The 11,799-nt window shown below is 39.4% G+C and overlaps 2 protein-coding genes across 2 annotated transcripts; both read right to left on the bottom strand.

Annotated features, from left to right (window-relative positions):
- Nucleotides 1-1,012: 1,012 nt before the first annotated feature.
- LOC128380071 (torsin-1A-like) lies at nucleotides 1,013-3,403 on the bottom strand. The gene is made up of 5 exons (XM_053339761.1): nucleotides 3,250-3,403; nucleotides 2,602-2,867; nucleotides 2,343-2,515; nucleotides 1,369-1,496; nucleotides 1,013-1,263 (listed from the first exon to the last, which is right to left on the bottom strand). The coding sequence occupies exons 1-5, from the start codon at nucleotides 3,401-3,403 to the stop codon at nucleotides 1,013-1,015; spliced, it is 972 nt and encodes a 323-aa protein (XP_053195736.1).
- Nucleotides 3,404-5,224: 1,821 nt separating this feature from the next.
- LOC128380070 (torsin-1A-like) lies at nucleotides 5,225-7,468 on the bottom strand. The gene is made up of 5 exons (XM_053339760.1): nucleotides 7,291-7,468; nucleotides 6,606-6,871; nucleotides 6,339-6,514; nucleotides 5,581-5,708; nucleotides 5,225-5,475 (listed from the first exon to the last, which is right to left on the bottom strand). Exons 1-5 carry the CDS (start codon nucleotides 7,466-7,468, stop codon nucleotides 5,225-5,227), a joined length of 999 nt encoding a protein of 332 aa, XP_053195735.1.
- Nucleotides 7,469-11,799: the final 4,331 nt, after the last annotated feature.

Genomic DNA, 11,799 nt, shown 5'->3' with positions numbered 1-11,799 from the left:
CTAGAATGGAGCATTAAATATAAGATTGCAGCATAAAATTATAAATTAGCTTTAAAATCATTAAAAGGACATAGAGTGCAAAAGAAAGATTAAAATGTAAAGTGCTTTAAAAGAGCTCAATCATAAGCACAGGAGAAGAGAAATGTTTTTAACCTGGATTTAAAAGTGTTCACAGTTGGGGCTGATTTCAGTTCTGCTGGTAGTTTGTTCCAGTTGTGTGCAGCATAACAGCTAAAAGCTGCTTCACCATGTTTAGTTTGAACTCTGGGCTCAACTATCTGACCTGAGTCAGTAGATCTCAGAGCTCTACTGGGTTTATATTCTACTAACATGTCATTCATGTATTCTGGACCTAAACCATTCAGTGATTTGTAGACCAGTAGCAGAACTTTAAAATCTATTCTATAGCTGACTGGGAGCCAGTGTAAAGACTTTAGAACTGGAGTAATGTGCTCTGATCTCTTTGTTCTGGTTAAAACTCGAGCTGCAGCGTTCTGAATGAGCTGCAGCTGTTTAATGCTTTTTTGTGGGAGTCCAGTAAAATGAAGCAGATGAGCAAGTTTTTGAACTCCTCACGTCTTGGTGAATGCATTGTTTGAATTGATGTTACAGTTCACTGTGTATAATATGATTGATTGTACATGTATACAGGAATATGGATTAAAGCACAACATTAAATGTATAGAAGATGGTTCATGTGTTAAAATCTCTGACACTGAACTGACATGGAATATTAATTAACTATTAATTTCTGTTTAATCAGATTAAAACACAGCAAACATGGGGCCATGTAATATTCCAGCAATATTTAGACTTAAATGATAGGTTCACAATTTTTTTATGTCTGTCTATAAACAAGAGTCAGGTGTCTTTATGAACACTGAATTAGATTTGAGAAGAATGTGCTTAGAGTGTGGGTGATGTTAATTAATATTAAACAATAATTTTATGATCTAGTACATATCGACAGAAGATCTTTCACGTTGCCATTAAAGGAACACTTAGTGCATAATTATTCCTCTTTGTAGAAAGGCAGCCTATTACTTATTTTCTTGCAGCCACTGACACAGAACACTTTCTCAATTTTGAGGAAATATTCAAAATCTGTGGCCAACTTGTGTGCCACTTCCTGGTTTGGCTCCAGTCCTTCGACTTCCATCTGAGCCATGACACACTGAACAACGTGTTTGTACTCCAGAGGAAGAAACGGGATGAAGAAGTCCACCATGTTCTGCTCAATCAAGCTTGAATGCCACAAACCACCTACGGAACGAGATTAAGAGATATTTTCTGTAGTAAAAAAATCCAGTTGTTTCATCAAATCTATTTTTATATGATGATCATGATAAAAAGTAGTAGTCCACTCACTCCCCTTGTTGTTAAATGCAGATGCAGAGACGGATGTTTCCAGGTCTTTGAGCTCAATATCTTCTCGATCTCGTCCTGCTATCCAGAAATCTAAAGCTGTCTCTGTGATGCTCTGCCCTCCAGTGTTGCTGGAGATAAAGTTAAAAAAAGCAGTATATTAGCAAATTAGTATATTACAAATTAAAAGAATACCAGTAACTGTTTTTACTGGTATTTTCTATTATTATAACGAGGCTTGTATTGATTTTAAATGTAGATGTTAACTGTAATGAAACACTGTTGCAAAGTTTGCTGTTAAGCAATGTAATGTGTCCTGGTTAACTTATTCTCATATACATTTTAATTGTGCAAAATATGGCTGTGTAATATGACGATATATATCATGTGATTTGGGAAAAATGACATTTGTCATGTCATTTTACATTATGCTTTATTGTTTATTTTGTTGTTATGCAACACTCTTCTCTGCAATATTTTTTGTCATTTGGAGTAACTGGAGATTACAGTTACTGCACGAGAGAGATTGAATTGATGTTTAATGTGCAAGAGAGACCAACTAACTGTGCAAGAGAGGCTGAATTGGTATTAGTCCAAGTTATACTGGCCAACAAAGAATTCAACCATTTATCAATTTTCTGCTGCTTATAGTTGTGGTTGTGGTGGCATTAGGCAGAGCAATGAAACCCAGTCATCTCTCAGGAGGAGTTCCTCCAGAGGTGGAAGTTGAAGATCTACTGCTGCCAATCCAGTTCACCCGCACTACTCGTTTGGGTTTCCCAGGTCTGTCCGGCAGATTGCCCCACCACCTCGTCCAACTCACTACCAGGTGGTGATCAATTTACAGCTCTGCTCCTCTCTCCACCCAAGTCTACTTATGAACATCCTTATATCTCCACTGACCCTGGAATTGCCCCTGCTTGTAAAGCTAGAAAATGAATATACTAATTGTTTGGTGAGTGCATTCATCTTTTCACCTGAGGAAGATGAAGATGGTTTTACGATAAGAAACTTCGTCCAGCTTCTTGTAGTCCAGGAAGGACTTAACACTGTCAATCAAGCCGGGATGCATCTTGTCCATCTCATCAAAGATGAACATGGAGCGTGGGCAGTTGGTGACATTGCCTTTAATCCACTGCTGTAACTGAGACTGATGAAAAACAGCAGCATATTTAATTCATACAGGGTGTGCATTGTATTTTTCCAATGTGTTTGCATTCAGTTATTATATCGTACCTTGTAGGTATCAGTTTGACTTGAATGCGGGAAGTGATGTGTAGCTTTGAATACATGGACAAATTTGCTGTCAATCCCCTCCTTGTAAATGTTGTCAGCTATCAGACGACTTGCAAAGCTCTTTCCTGTGCCAGTCCGTCCATGCAGAGAGAGTACCAGGGGCTTCTGAGGGTTTTCTTTGCTCATGAATCCATTTACAGCTTTCAGGATGATGTTGAATGCAATGTGCTGTCCAAACAGTTTGCTTTCCAGGTCAGCCTGGAGTCCTAAAGAGTGCACAGCATAAAAGTTACAGGATAGTAAGAAATTAACAATATGTAGCCAGAGTTCAGAGACAAAAATCTTAAATCAAAGATATTTAAATCAAATGCAAAATTAAATACAGAAGTTTTGTTATATATTTTTTCTTAGAGAACAACATCAAATCAATCCAATAACTGGTCATTAATTACAGTATATGGAAGAACCCAAATACCCAAACAGTACACATTAATAAGAAAGGTCTTACCCTCCTCAGCTAAAATTTGGTTTCATTGTAAATAATCAATTACGCCATGACACTTTAATTAGTTAGAGTTATTTATCTGGTTCAAACAAACTGTAAACACAGCCCAGCTATCTTCACATTTACATTCTTCATATCCTCACCTGTTGCATTGAAAGATATCCAATCAGAATCACAACTTTCTTGTGGTTTGAAGATCCACTGCAGCTTATCAGTGATTCCGCCAAAAAATGTGTTTACCAGCACATTGGTCATCAAAAAAACATATAACAACAAATATGTTTGTACCGCTTTCATTGCTGAAGCCACCTAATTCCGACAGCAGCTGAGTTTATGTGCTATCTTAACACGGAAACACCTCACTGATTCAGCAGACTAACATCTTCCTGGTGCCAGGGAACAAGATGAGCAAGTTTTTGAACTCCTCACGTCTTGGTGAATGCATTGTTTGAATTGATGTTACAGTTCACTGTGTATAATATGATTGATTGTACATGTATACAGGAATAAGGGTTAAAGCACAACCTTAAATGTATAGAAGATGGTTCATGTGTTAAAATCTCTGACACTGAACTGAAATTGATTAATTAACTATTAATTTCTGTTTAATCAGATTAAAACACAGCAAACATGGGACCATGTAATATTCCAGCATAGGAATATTTAAATGATAGGTTCACAATTTTTTATGTCAAGGTGTCTTTATGAACACTGAATTAGATTTGAGAAGAATGTGCTGAGAGTGTGGGTGATGTGCTCTAAGTCCGTCAATTAAAGTGGATCTTTCACAGTCCCAGCCTTTTTAATAAAGAAAATCCCTTGTAGTGTCTCTCAACAGACAGAGAAAAGGTCATAAGAAAAAGAGCAAATCTGACATTAAAAATACAATAACTTGATTTCACTAATGTGGATGACTCAATACTCATATTACGTTCAAGTAAACTGTTACATAAATCTTTGCACAGAAAGAGGACTCATTACTTACATTGTAAGCACATTATGATGAGATCTTCTATCAATCAATTAATCAATCTTTATTTATATAGTGCCAAATCACAACAAAAAATTCTCAAGGCACTTTACACATAGAGCAGGTCTAGACCGTACTATTTTCTAGTGGTCAGTTTGAACAAGAGGAATGAATATGGCAAGATAAAATAAGCGTCAGTGTTCATTTGGAAGCTTGTTATACTGTACAAATGACATGAGGGAGATGTGTCTTACAGGAGACCCATCCTTTAAACACTACAGCTACGTTCACTTTTTAAAACACAGTGGTGTCTACAGTTAGTGAGCTCATTTAACAGCACATGTTTTTGGATCAAACCTGAATGACTTTTTTTGCATGTAAGAGTGGTTTGTTCAGATGTGTCTGAACTGTAAGACACCAAATAAACAGTTCTAGTCAGTTCTAGTGGTGAAAGTAGATTTGACACAAAAGAACATCAATTACTTATAATGTTTTATTCAATCAGATCCAATTAAATGTACAAAATGTAAGAAATTATTTCGACAGCAAAAGGAAAATTACACCACTTGGGAAATTTGTGTGGAACTCCCATTTTCTATATATTTGTTATTAACAATTTGAAAGATTATAAAATCGTGCATAATCATCATCATGTCAACCAATTTGTTGATATATTTAAAAAATGTGACTTTTGTAAAATAAAGAACAAACAACTAAACATCTATTTTATGAATGTAAACATCAGGATTCTGGAAAGAAAAAATTAGGGATTAAGTTGACACTCAAAAACAGATTGTTTTCTGTTATTGTCTTAATGTCACACATGTACTAAGAGGCAGTTTCTATTATAACTAAGTAACAAAAATAACAAAATAAAAATAATCTAATTAACTGTTTCATCTTAGTCTCAGAATTAATTGAGCCATGCAGTGCAACGCTAATAGTTGCTCCGCAGATACTTTGACTTTATCTATTGCTTTGAAACACAAAGTGATGAGGTAAAATACAGCCTCTGACAGAAAACAGCAAAACTAAACATTGAAAAATTAAATTAATATCAATAAACAATAATGATCTAGGATTTATGATCTAGTGCATATCGACAGAAGATCTTTCACGTTGCCATTAAAGGAATACTTAGTGCATAATTATTCCTCTTTGTAGAAATGCAGCCTACTAGTTATTTTCTTGCAGCCGCTGACAGAGAACACTTTCTCAAATTTGGGGAAATATTCCAAATCTCTGGCCACCTTGTATGCCACCTGGTGGTTTGGCTCCAGTCCTTCGACTTCCATCTGAGCCATGACACACTGAACAACGTGTTTGAACTCCAGAGGAAGAAACGGGATGAAGAAGTCCACCATGTTCTGCTCAATCAAGCTTGAATGCCACAAACCACCTACAGAAAGAGATTAAGAGATATTTTCTGTAGTAAAAAAATCCAGGTGTTTCATCAAATATATGTTTATATGAAGACCAAGATAAAAAGTAGTAGTCCACTCACTCCCCTTGTTGTTAAATGCAGATGCAGAGAGGGATGTTTCCAGGTCTTTGAGCTCAATATCTTCTCGATCTCGTCCTGCTCTCCAGAAATCTAAAGCTGTCTCTGTGATGCTGTGCCCTTCAGTGTTGCTGGAGATAAAGTTGAAAAAGGCAGTATATTAGCATTAGCCTTTGATTGTTACCCCTGTTAACATTGTTCAGAAATTAGAAGAATATAAAGTTTTTACTGGTATTTTCTATTATTATAACGAGGCTTGCATTGATTTTAAATGTAGATGTTAACTGTGCGAGAAAGGCTGAATTGGTATTTAATGTGAGTTAGTCCAAGTTATACTGCCCAGCAAAGAATCCATCCATCCATCAATTTTCTGCTGCTTATTGTTGTGGTTGTGGTGGCATTAGGCCGAGCATCCCTCAGGAGGAGTTCCTCCAGAGGTGGAAGTTGAAGATCTACTGCTGCCAGATGTTCCCAGTTCACCCGCACTACTCGTTTGGGTTTCCCAGGTCTGTCCGGCACCACCCCACCACCTTGTCCAACTCACTACCAGGTGGTGATCAATTGACAGTTCTGCTCCTCTCTCCACCCAAGATACAGCCTGAAGACACTACTACAAGTTGATCATCAACCTTTGGCCTAAAATGTTCTTGTACCACGTACACTTATGAACATCCCTATATCTCCACTGACCCTGGAATTGCCCCTGCTTGTAAAACTAGAAAAATGTATTAATTGTTTGGTGAGTGCATTCGTCCTTTCACCTGAGGAAGATGAAGATGGTTTTACGATAAGAAACTCCGTCCAGCTTCTTGTAGTAGTCCAGGAAGGACTTAACACTGTCAATCAAGCCAGGAGGCATCTTGTCCATCTCATCAAAGATGAACATGGAGCGTGGGCAGTTGGTGACATTGCCTTTGATCCACTGCTGTAACTGGGACTGAGGGAAAACAGCAGCATATTTAATTCATACAGTGTTTGCATTGTATTTTTCCAATGTGTTTGCTGTGGTTCCTGTTATTATATCGTACCTTGTAGGTATCAGTTTGATTTGAATGCGGAAAGTGATGTGTAGATATGAATATATGGACAAATTTGCTGTCAATCCCCTCCTTGTAAATGTTGCCAGCTATCAGACTACTGGCAAAGCTCTTTCCTGTGCCAGTCGGTCCATGCAGAGAGAGCACCAGGGGCTTCTGAGGGTTTTCTTTGCTCATGAATCCATTTACAGCTTTCAGGATGATGTTGAATGCAATGTGCTGTCCAAACAGTTTGCTTTCCAGGTCAGCCTGGAGTCCTAAAGAGTGCACAGCACAAAAGTTACAGGATGGTTTGAACTTCATTCAACAGGCAACAATAAGAAATTAACAATACGTAGCCAGAGTTCAGAGACAGAAATCTTAAATCAAAGATATTTAAATCAAAATTAAATTCAGAAGTTTTGTTATACATTTTTTCTTAGAGTACAAAATCAAATCAATCAAATAACTGGTAATTAATTACAGTATATATGGAAGAACCCAAATACCCAGACAGTACACATTCATAAGAAAGGTCTTACCCTCCTCAGCTAAAATTTGGTTTGATTGTAAATAATCACTTAAGCCATGCCACTCTAATTATCCTCTAGACAATATGTTAAAGTAATTCATTTGGTTCAAACAAACTGTAAACACAGTCCAACTATCTTCACATTTACATGCTTTACATCCTCACCTGCTGAGTTGAAAGATATCCAATCAGAATCACAACTTTCTTGTCCTGTAAATATCTGCCACAGTTTCCTCAGATTATCAACCATTCTGTCAAAAATTAACTTTGGATCACATGTGTTTACCAGCACACTGGTCATCAAAAAAACATATAACAACAAATATGTTTGTACCGCTTTCATCATTAAAACAATTCAATTCCCGACAACAGCTGACTTCATGTGTAATCTTAACATAGAAACACCTCACTGATTCAGCAGACTTCCTTCTTCCTTGTATCAGGGATTTGCATAACGATGAACCAGATGAGCAAGTTTTTGTGAGGTGATGTCCTCACGTCTCTGTGAATGCAAAAGTTGCCAATCAAGATTGTTTGAATTGATGTTACAGTTTACTGTGTTTAACCACTTAACACACAATCAAAATGGGAAGGGTGGGGGATTGTCCCAAAACTTGCTACAAGGGGCCAGAGGGGCGGCCTGAATGAAAAATGTGTAAAATCAAGCACCGTGAAGGCATTGTGTGAAAATTGTGAAGGATTTTCCAAAGTGGGCAAAAATTGAAAAAAATGACAGGGCCGGTAGTGTCGAAAAAATTCAAAAATAGGGAAGGGTGGGGGATTGTCCCTAAACTTGCTACAAGGAGCCAGAGGGGCGGCCTGAATGAAAAATGTGTAAAATCAAGCACCGTGAAGGCATTGTGTGAAAATTGTGAAGGATTTTCCAAAGCGGGCAAAAATTGAAAAAAATGACAGGACCGGTAGTGTTGAAAAAGTCAAAAATGGGAAGGGTGGGCGATTGTCCCAAAACTTGCTACAAGGAGCCAGAGGGGCGGCCTGAATGAAAAATGTGTAAAATCAAGCACTGTGAAGGCATTGTGTGAAAATTGTGATGGATTTTCCAAAGCGGGCAAATATTGAAAAAAATGACAGGACCGGTAGTGTCGAAAAAGTCAAAAATGGGAAGGGTGGGGGATTGTCCCAAAACTTGCTACAAGGAGCCAGAGGGGCGGGCTGAATGAAACGTGTAAAATCAAGCACCGTGAAGGCATTGTGTGAAAATTGTGAAGGATTTTCCAAAGCGGGCAAAAATTGAAAAAAATGACAGGACCGGTAGTGTTGAAAAAGTCAAAAATGGGAAGGGTGGGCGATTGTCCCAAAACTTGCTACAAGGAGCCAGAGGGGCGGCCTGAATGAAAAATGTGTAAAATCAAGCACTGTGAAGGCATTGTGTGAAAATTGTGATGGATTTTCCAAAGCGGGCAAATATTGAAAAAAATGACAGGACCGGTAGTGTCGAAAAAGTCAAAAATGGGAAGGGTGGGGGATTGTCCCAAAACTTGCTACAAGGAGCCAGAGGGGCGGGCTGAATGAAACGTGTAAAATCAAGCACCGTGAAGGCATTGTGTGAAAATTGTGAAGGATTTTCCAAAGCGGGCAAAAATTGAAAAAAATGACAGGACCGGTAGTGTCGAAAAAGTCAAAAATGGGAAGGGTGAGGGATTGACTCTAAACTTGCTACAAGGGGCCAGAGGGGCGGCCTGAATGAAAAATGTGTAAAATCAAGCACCGTGAAGGCATTGTGTGAAAATTGTGAAGGATTTTCCAAAGCGGGCAAAAATTGAAAAAAATGACAGGGCCGGTAGTGTCGAAAAAGTCAAAAATGGGAAGGTTGGGGGATTGTCCCAAAACTTGCTACAAGGAGCCAGAGGGGCGGGCTGAATGAAAAATGTGTAAAATCAAGCACCGTGAAGGCATTGTGTGAAAATTGTGAAGGATTTTCCAAAGCGGGCAAAAATTGAAAAAAATGACAGGACCGGTAGTGTCGAAAAAGTCAAAAATGGGAAGGGTGGGGGATTGTCCCAAAACTTGCTACAAGGAGCCAGAGGGGCGGCCTGAATGAAAAATGTGTAAAATCAAGCACCGTGAAGGCATTGTGTGAAAATTGTGAAGGATTTTCCAAAGCGGGCAAAAATTGAAAAAAATGACAGGACCGGTAGTGTCGAAAAAGTAAAAAATGGGAAGGGTGGGGGATTGTCCCAAAACTTGCTACAAGGAGCCAGAGGGGCGGGCTGAATGAAAAATGTGTAAAATCAAGCACCGTGAAGGCATTGTGTGAAAATTGTGAAGGATTTTCCAAAGCGGGCAAAAATTGAAAAAAATGACAGGGCCGGTAGTGTCGAAAAAGTCAAAAATGGGAAGGGTGGGGAATTGTCCCAAAACTTGCTACAAGGAGCCAGAGGGGCGGGCTGAATGAAAAATGTGTAAAATCAAGCACCGTGAAGGCATTGTGTGAAAATTGTGAAGGATTTTCCAAAGCGGGCAAAAATTGAAAAAAATGACAGGGCCGGTAGTGTCGAAAAAGTCAAAAATGGGAAGGGTGGGGGATTGTCCCAAAACTTGCTACAAGGGGCCAGAGGGGCGGGCTGAATGAAAAATGTGTAAAATCAAGCACCGTGAAGGCATTGTGTGAAAATTGTGAAGGATTTTCCAAAGCGGGCAAAAATTGAAAAAAATGACAGGTCCGGTAGTGTCGAAAAAGTCAAAAATGGGAAGGGTGGGGGATTGTCCCAAAACTTGCTACAAGGAGCCAGAGGGGCGGGCTGAATGAAAAATGTTTAAAATCAAGCACCGTGAAGGCATTGTGTGAAAATTGTGAAGGATTTTCCAAAGCGGGCAAAAATTGAAAAAAATGACAGGACCGGTAGTGTCGAAAAAGTCAAAAATGGGAAGGGTGGGGGATTGTCCCAAAACTTGCTACAAGGAGCCAGAGGGGCGGCCTGAATGAAAAATGTGTAAAATCAAGCACCGTGAAGGCATTGTGTGAAAATTGTGAAGGATTTTCCAAAGCGGGCAAAAATTGAAAAAAATGACAGGTCCGGTAGTGTCGAAAAAGTCAAAAATGGGAAGGGTGGGGAATTGTCCCAAAACTTGCTACAAGGAGCCAGAGGGGCGGGCTGAATGAAAAATGTGTAAAATCAAGCACCGTGAAGGCATTGTGTGAAAATTGTGAAGGATTTTCCAAAGCGGGCAAAAATTGAAAAAAATGACAGGGCCGGTAGTGTCGAAAAAGTCAAAAATGGGAAGGGTGGGGAATTGTCCCAAAACTTGCTACAAGGAGCCAGAGTAGCGGCCTGAATGAAAAATGTGTAAAATCAAGCACCGTGAAGGCATTGTGTGAAAATTGTGAAGGATTTTCCAAAGCGGGCAAAAATTGAAAAAAATGACAGGACCGGTAGTGTCGAAAAAGTCAAAAATGGGAAGGGTGGGGAATTGTCCCAAAACTTGCTACAAGGGGCCAGAGGGGCGGGCTGAATGAAAAATGTGTAAAATCAAGCACCGTGAAGGCATTGTGTGAAAATTGTGAAGGATTTTCCAAAGCGGGCAAAAATTGAAAAAAATGACAGGACCGGTAGTGTCGAAAAAGTCAAAAATGGGAAGGGTGGGGGATTGTCCCAAAACTTGCTACAAGGAGCCAGAGGGGCGGCCTGAATGAAAAATGTGTAAAATCAAGCACCGTGAAGGCATTGTGTGAAAATTGTGAAGGATTTTCCAAAGCGGGCAAAAATTGAAAAAAATGACAGGGCCGGTAGTGTCGAAAAAGTCAAAAATGGGAAGGGTGGGGGATTGTCCCAAAACTTGCTACAAGGAGCCAGAGGGGCGGGCTGAATGAAAAATGTGTAAAATCAAGCACCGTGAAGGCATTGTGTGAAAATTGTGAAGGATTTTCCAAAGCGGGCAAAAATTGAAAAAAATGACAGGGCCGGTAGTGTCGAAAAAGTCAAAAATGGGAAGGTTGGGGGATTGTCCCAAAACTTGCTACAAGGAGCCAGAGGGGCGACCTGAATGAAAAATGTGTAAAATCAAGCACCGTGAAGGCATTGTGTGAAAATTGTGAAGGATTTTCCAAAGCGGGCAAAAATTGAAAAAAATGACAGGGCCGGTAGTGTCGAAAAAGTCAAAAATGGGAAGGGTGAGGGATTGTCTCTAAACTTGCTACAAGGGGCCAGAGGGGCGGCCTGAATGAAAAATGTGTAAAATCAAGCACCGTGAAGGCATTGTGTGAAAATTGTGAAGGATTTTCCAAAGCGGGCAAAAATTGAAAAAAATGACAGGACCGGTAGTGTCGAAAAAGTCAAAAATGGGAAGGGTGGGGGATTGTCCCAAAACTTGCTACAAGGAGCCAGAGGGGCGGCCTGAATAAAAAATGTGTAAAATCAAGCACCGTGAAGGCATTGTGTGAAAATTGTGAAGGATTTTCCAAAGCGGGCAAAAATTGAAAAAAATGACAGGTCCGGTAGTGTCGAAAAAGTCAAAAATGGGAAGGGTGGGGGATTGTCCCAAAACTTGCTACAAGGAGCCAGAGGGGCGGCCTGAATGAAAAATGTGTAAAATCAAGCACCGTGAAGGCATTGTGTGAAAATTGTGAAGGATTTTCCAAAGCGGGCAAAAATTGAAAAAAATGACAGGACCGGTAGTGTCGAAAAAGTAAAAAATGGGAAGGGTGGGGGATTG

Source organism: Scomber japonicus, chromosome 19, assembly GCF_027409825.1.
Source record: "Scomber japonicus isolate fScoJap1 chromosome 19, fScoJap1.pri, whole genome shotgun sequence".
Classification (NCBI taxonomy): domain Eukaryota; kingdom Metazoa; phylum Chordata; class Actinopteri; order Scombriformes; family Scombridae; genus Scomber; species Scomber japonicus.
The sequence above is the reverse complement of the archived record's forward strand: the minus strand, read 5'-3'. Positions and strand labels throughout refer to the sequence as shown.

Bases quoted from the DNA above. Each gene is read 5' to 3' on its own strand.
- LOC128380071 (XM_053339761.1), bottom strand. From the start codon at position 3,403: ATGAAAGCGGTACAAACATATTTGTTGTTATATGTTTTTTTGATGACC. The intron at 2,868-3,249 runs GTGAGGATATGA...TGCACTCTTTAG, and splicing joins GATATCTTTCAATGCAACAG to GACTCCAGGCTGACCTGGAA. The intron at 1,497-2,342 runs GTGAAAAGATGA...CTTTATCTCCAG, and splicing joins ACCATCTTCATCTTCCTCAG to CAACACTGGAGGGCAGAGCA.
- LOC128380070 (XM_053339760.1), bottom strand. From the start codon at position 7,468: ATGAAAGCGGTACAAACATATTTGTTGTTATATGTTTTTTTGATGACC. The intron at 6,515-6,605 runs GTACGATATAAT...GTTTTCCCTCAG, and splicing joins ATCAAACTGATACCTACAAG to TCCCAGTTACAGCAGTGGAT. The intron at 5,476-5,580 runs GTGAGTGGACTA...CTCTTTCTGTAG, and splicing joins TGCATTTAACAACAAGGGGA to GTGGTTTGTGGCATTCAAGC.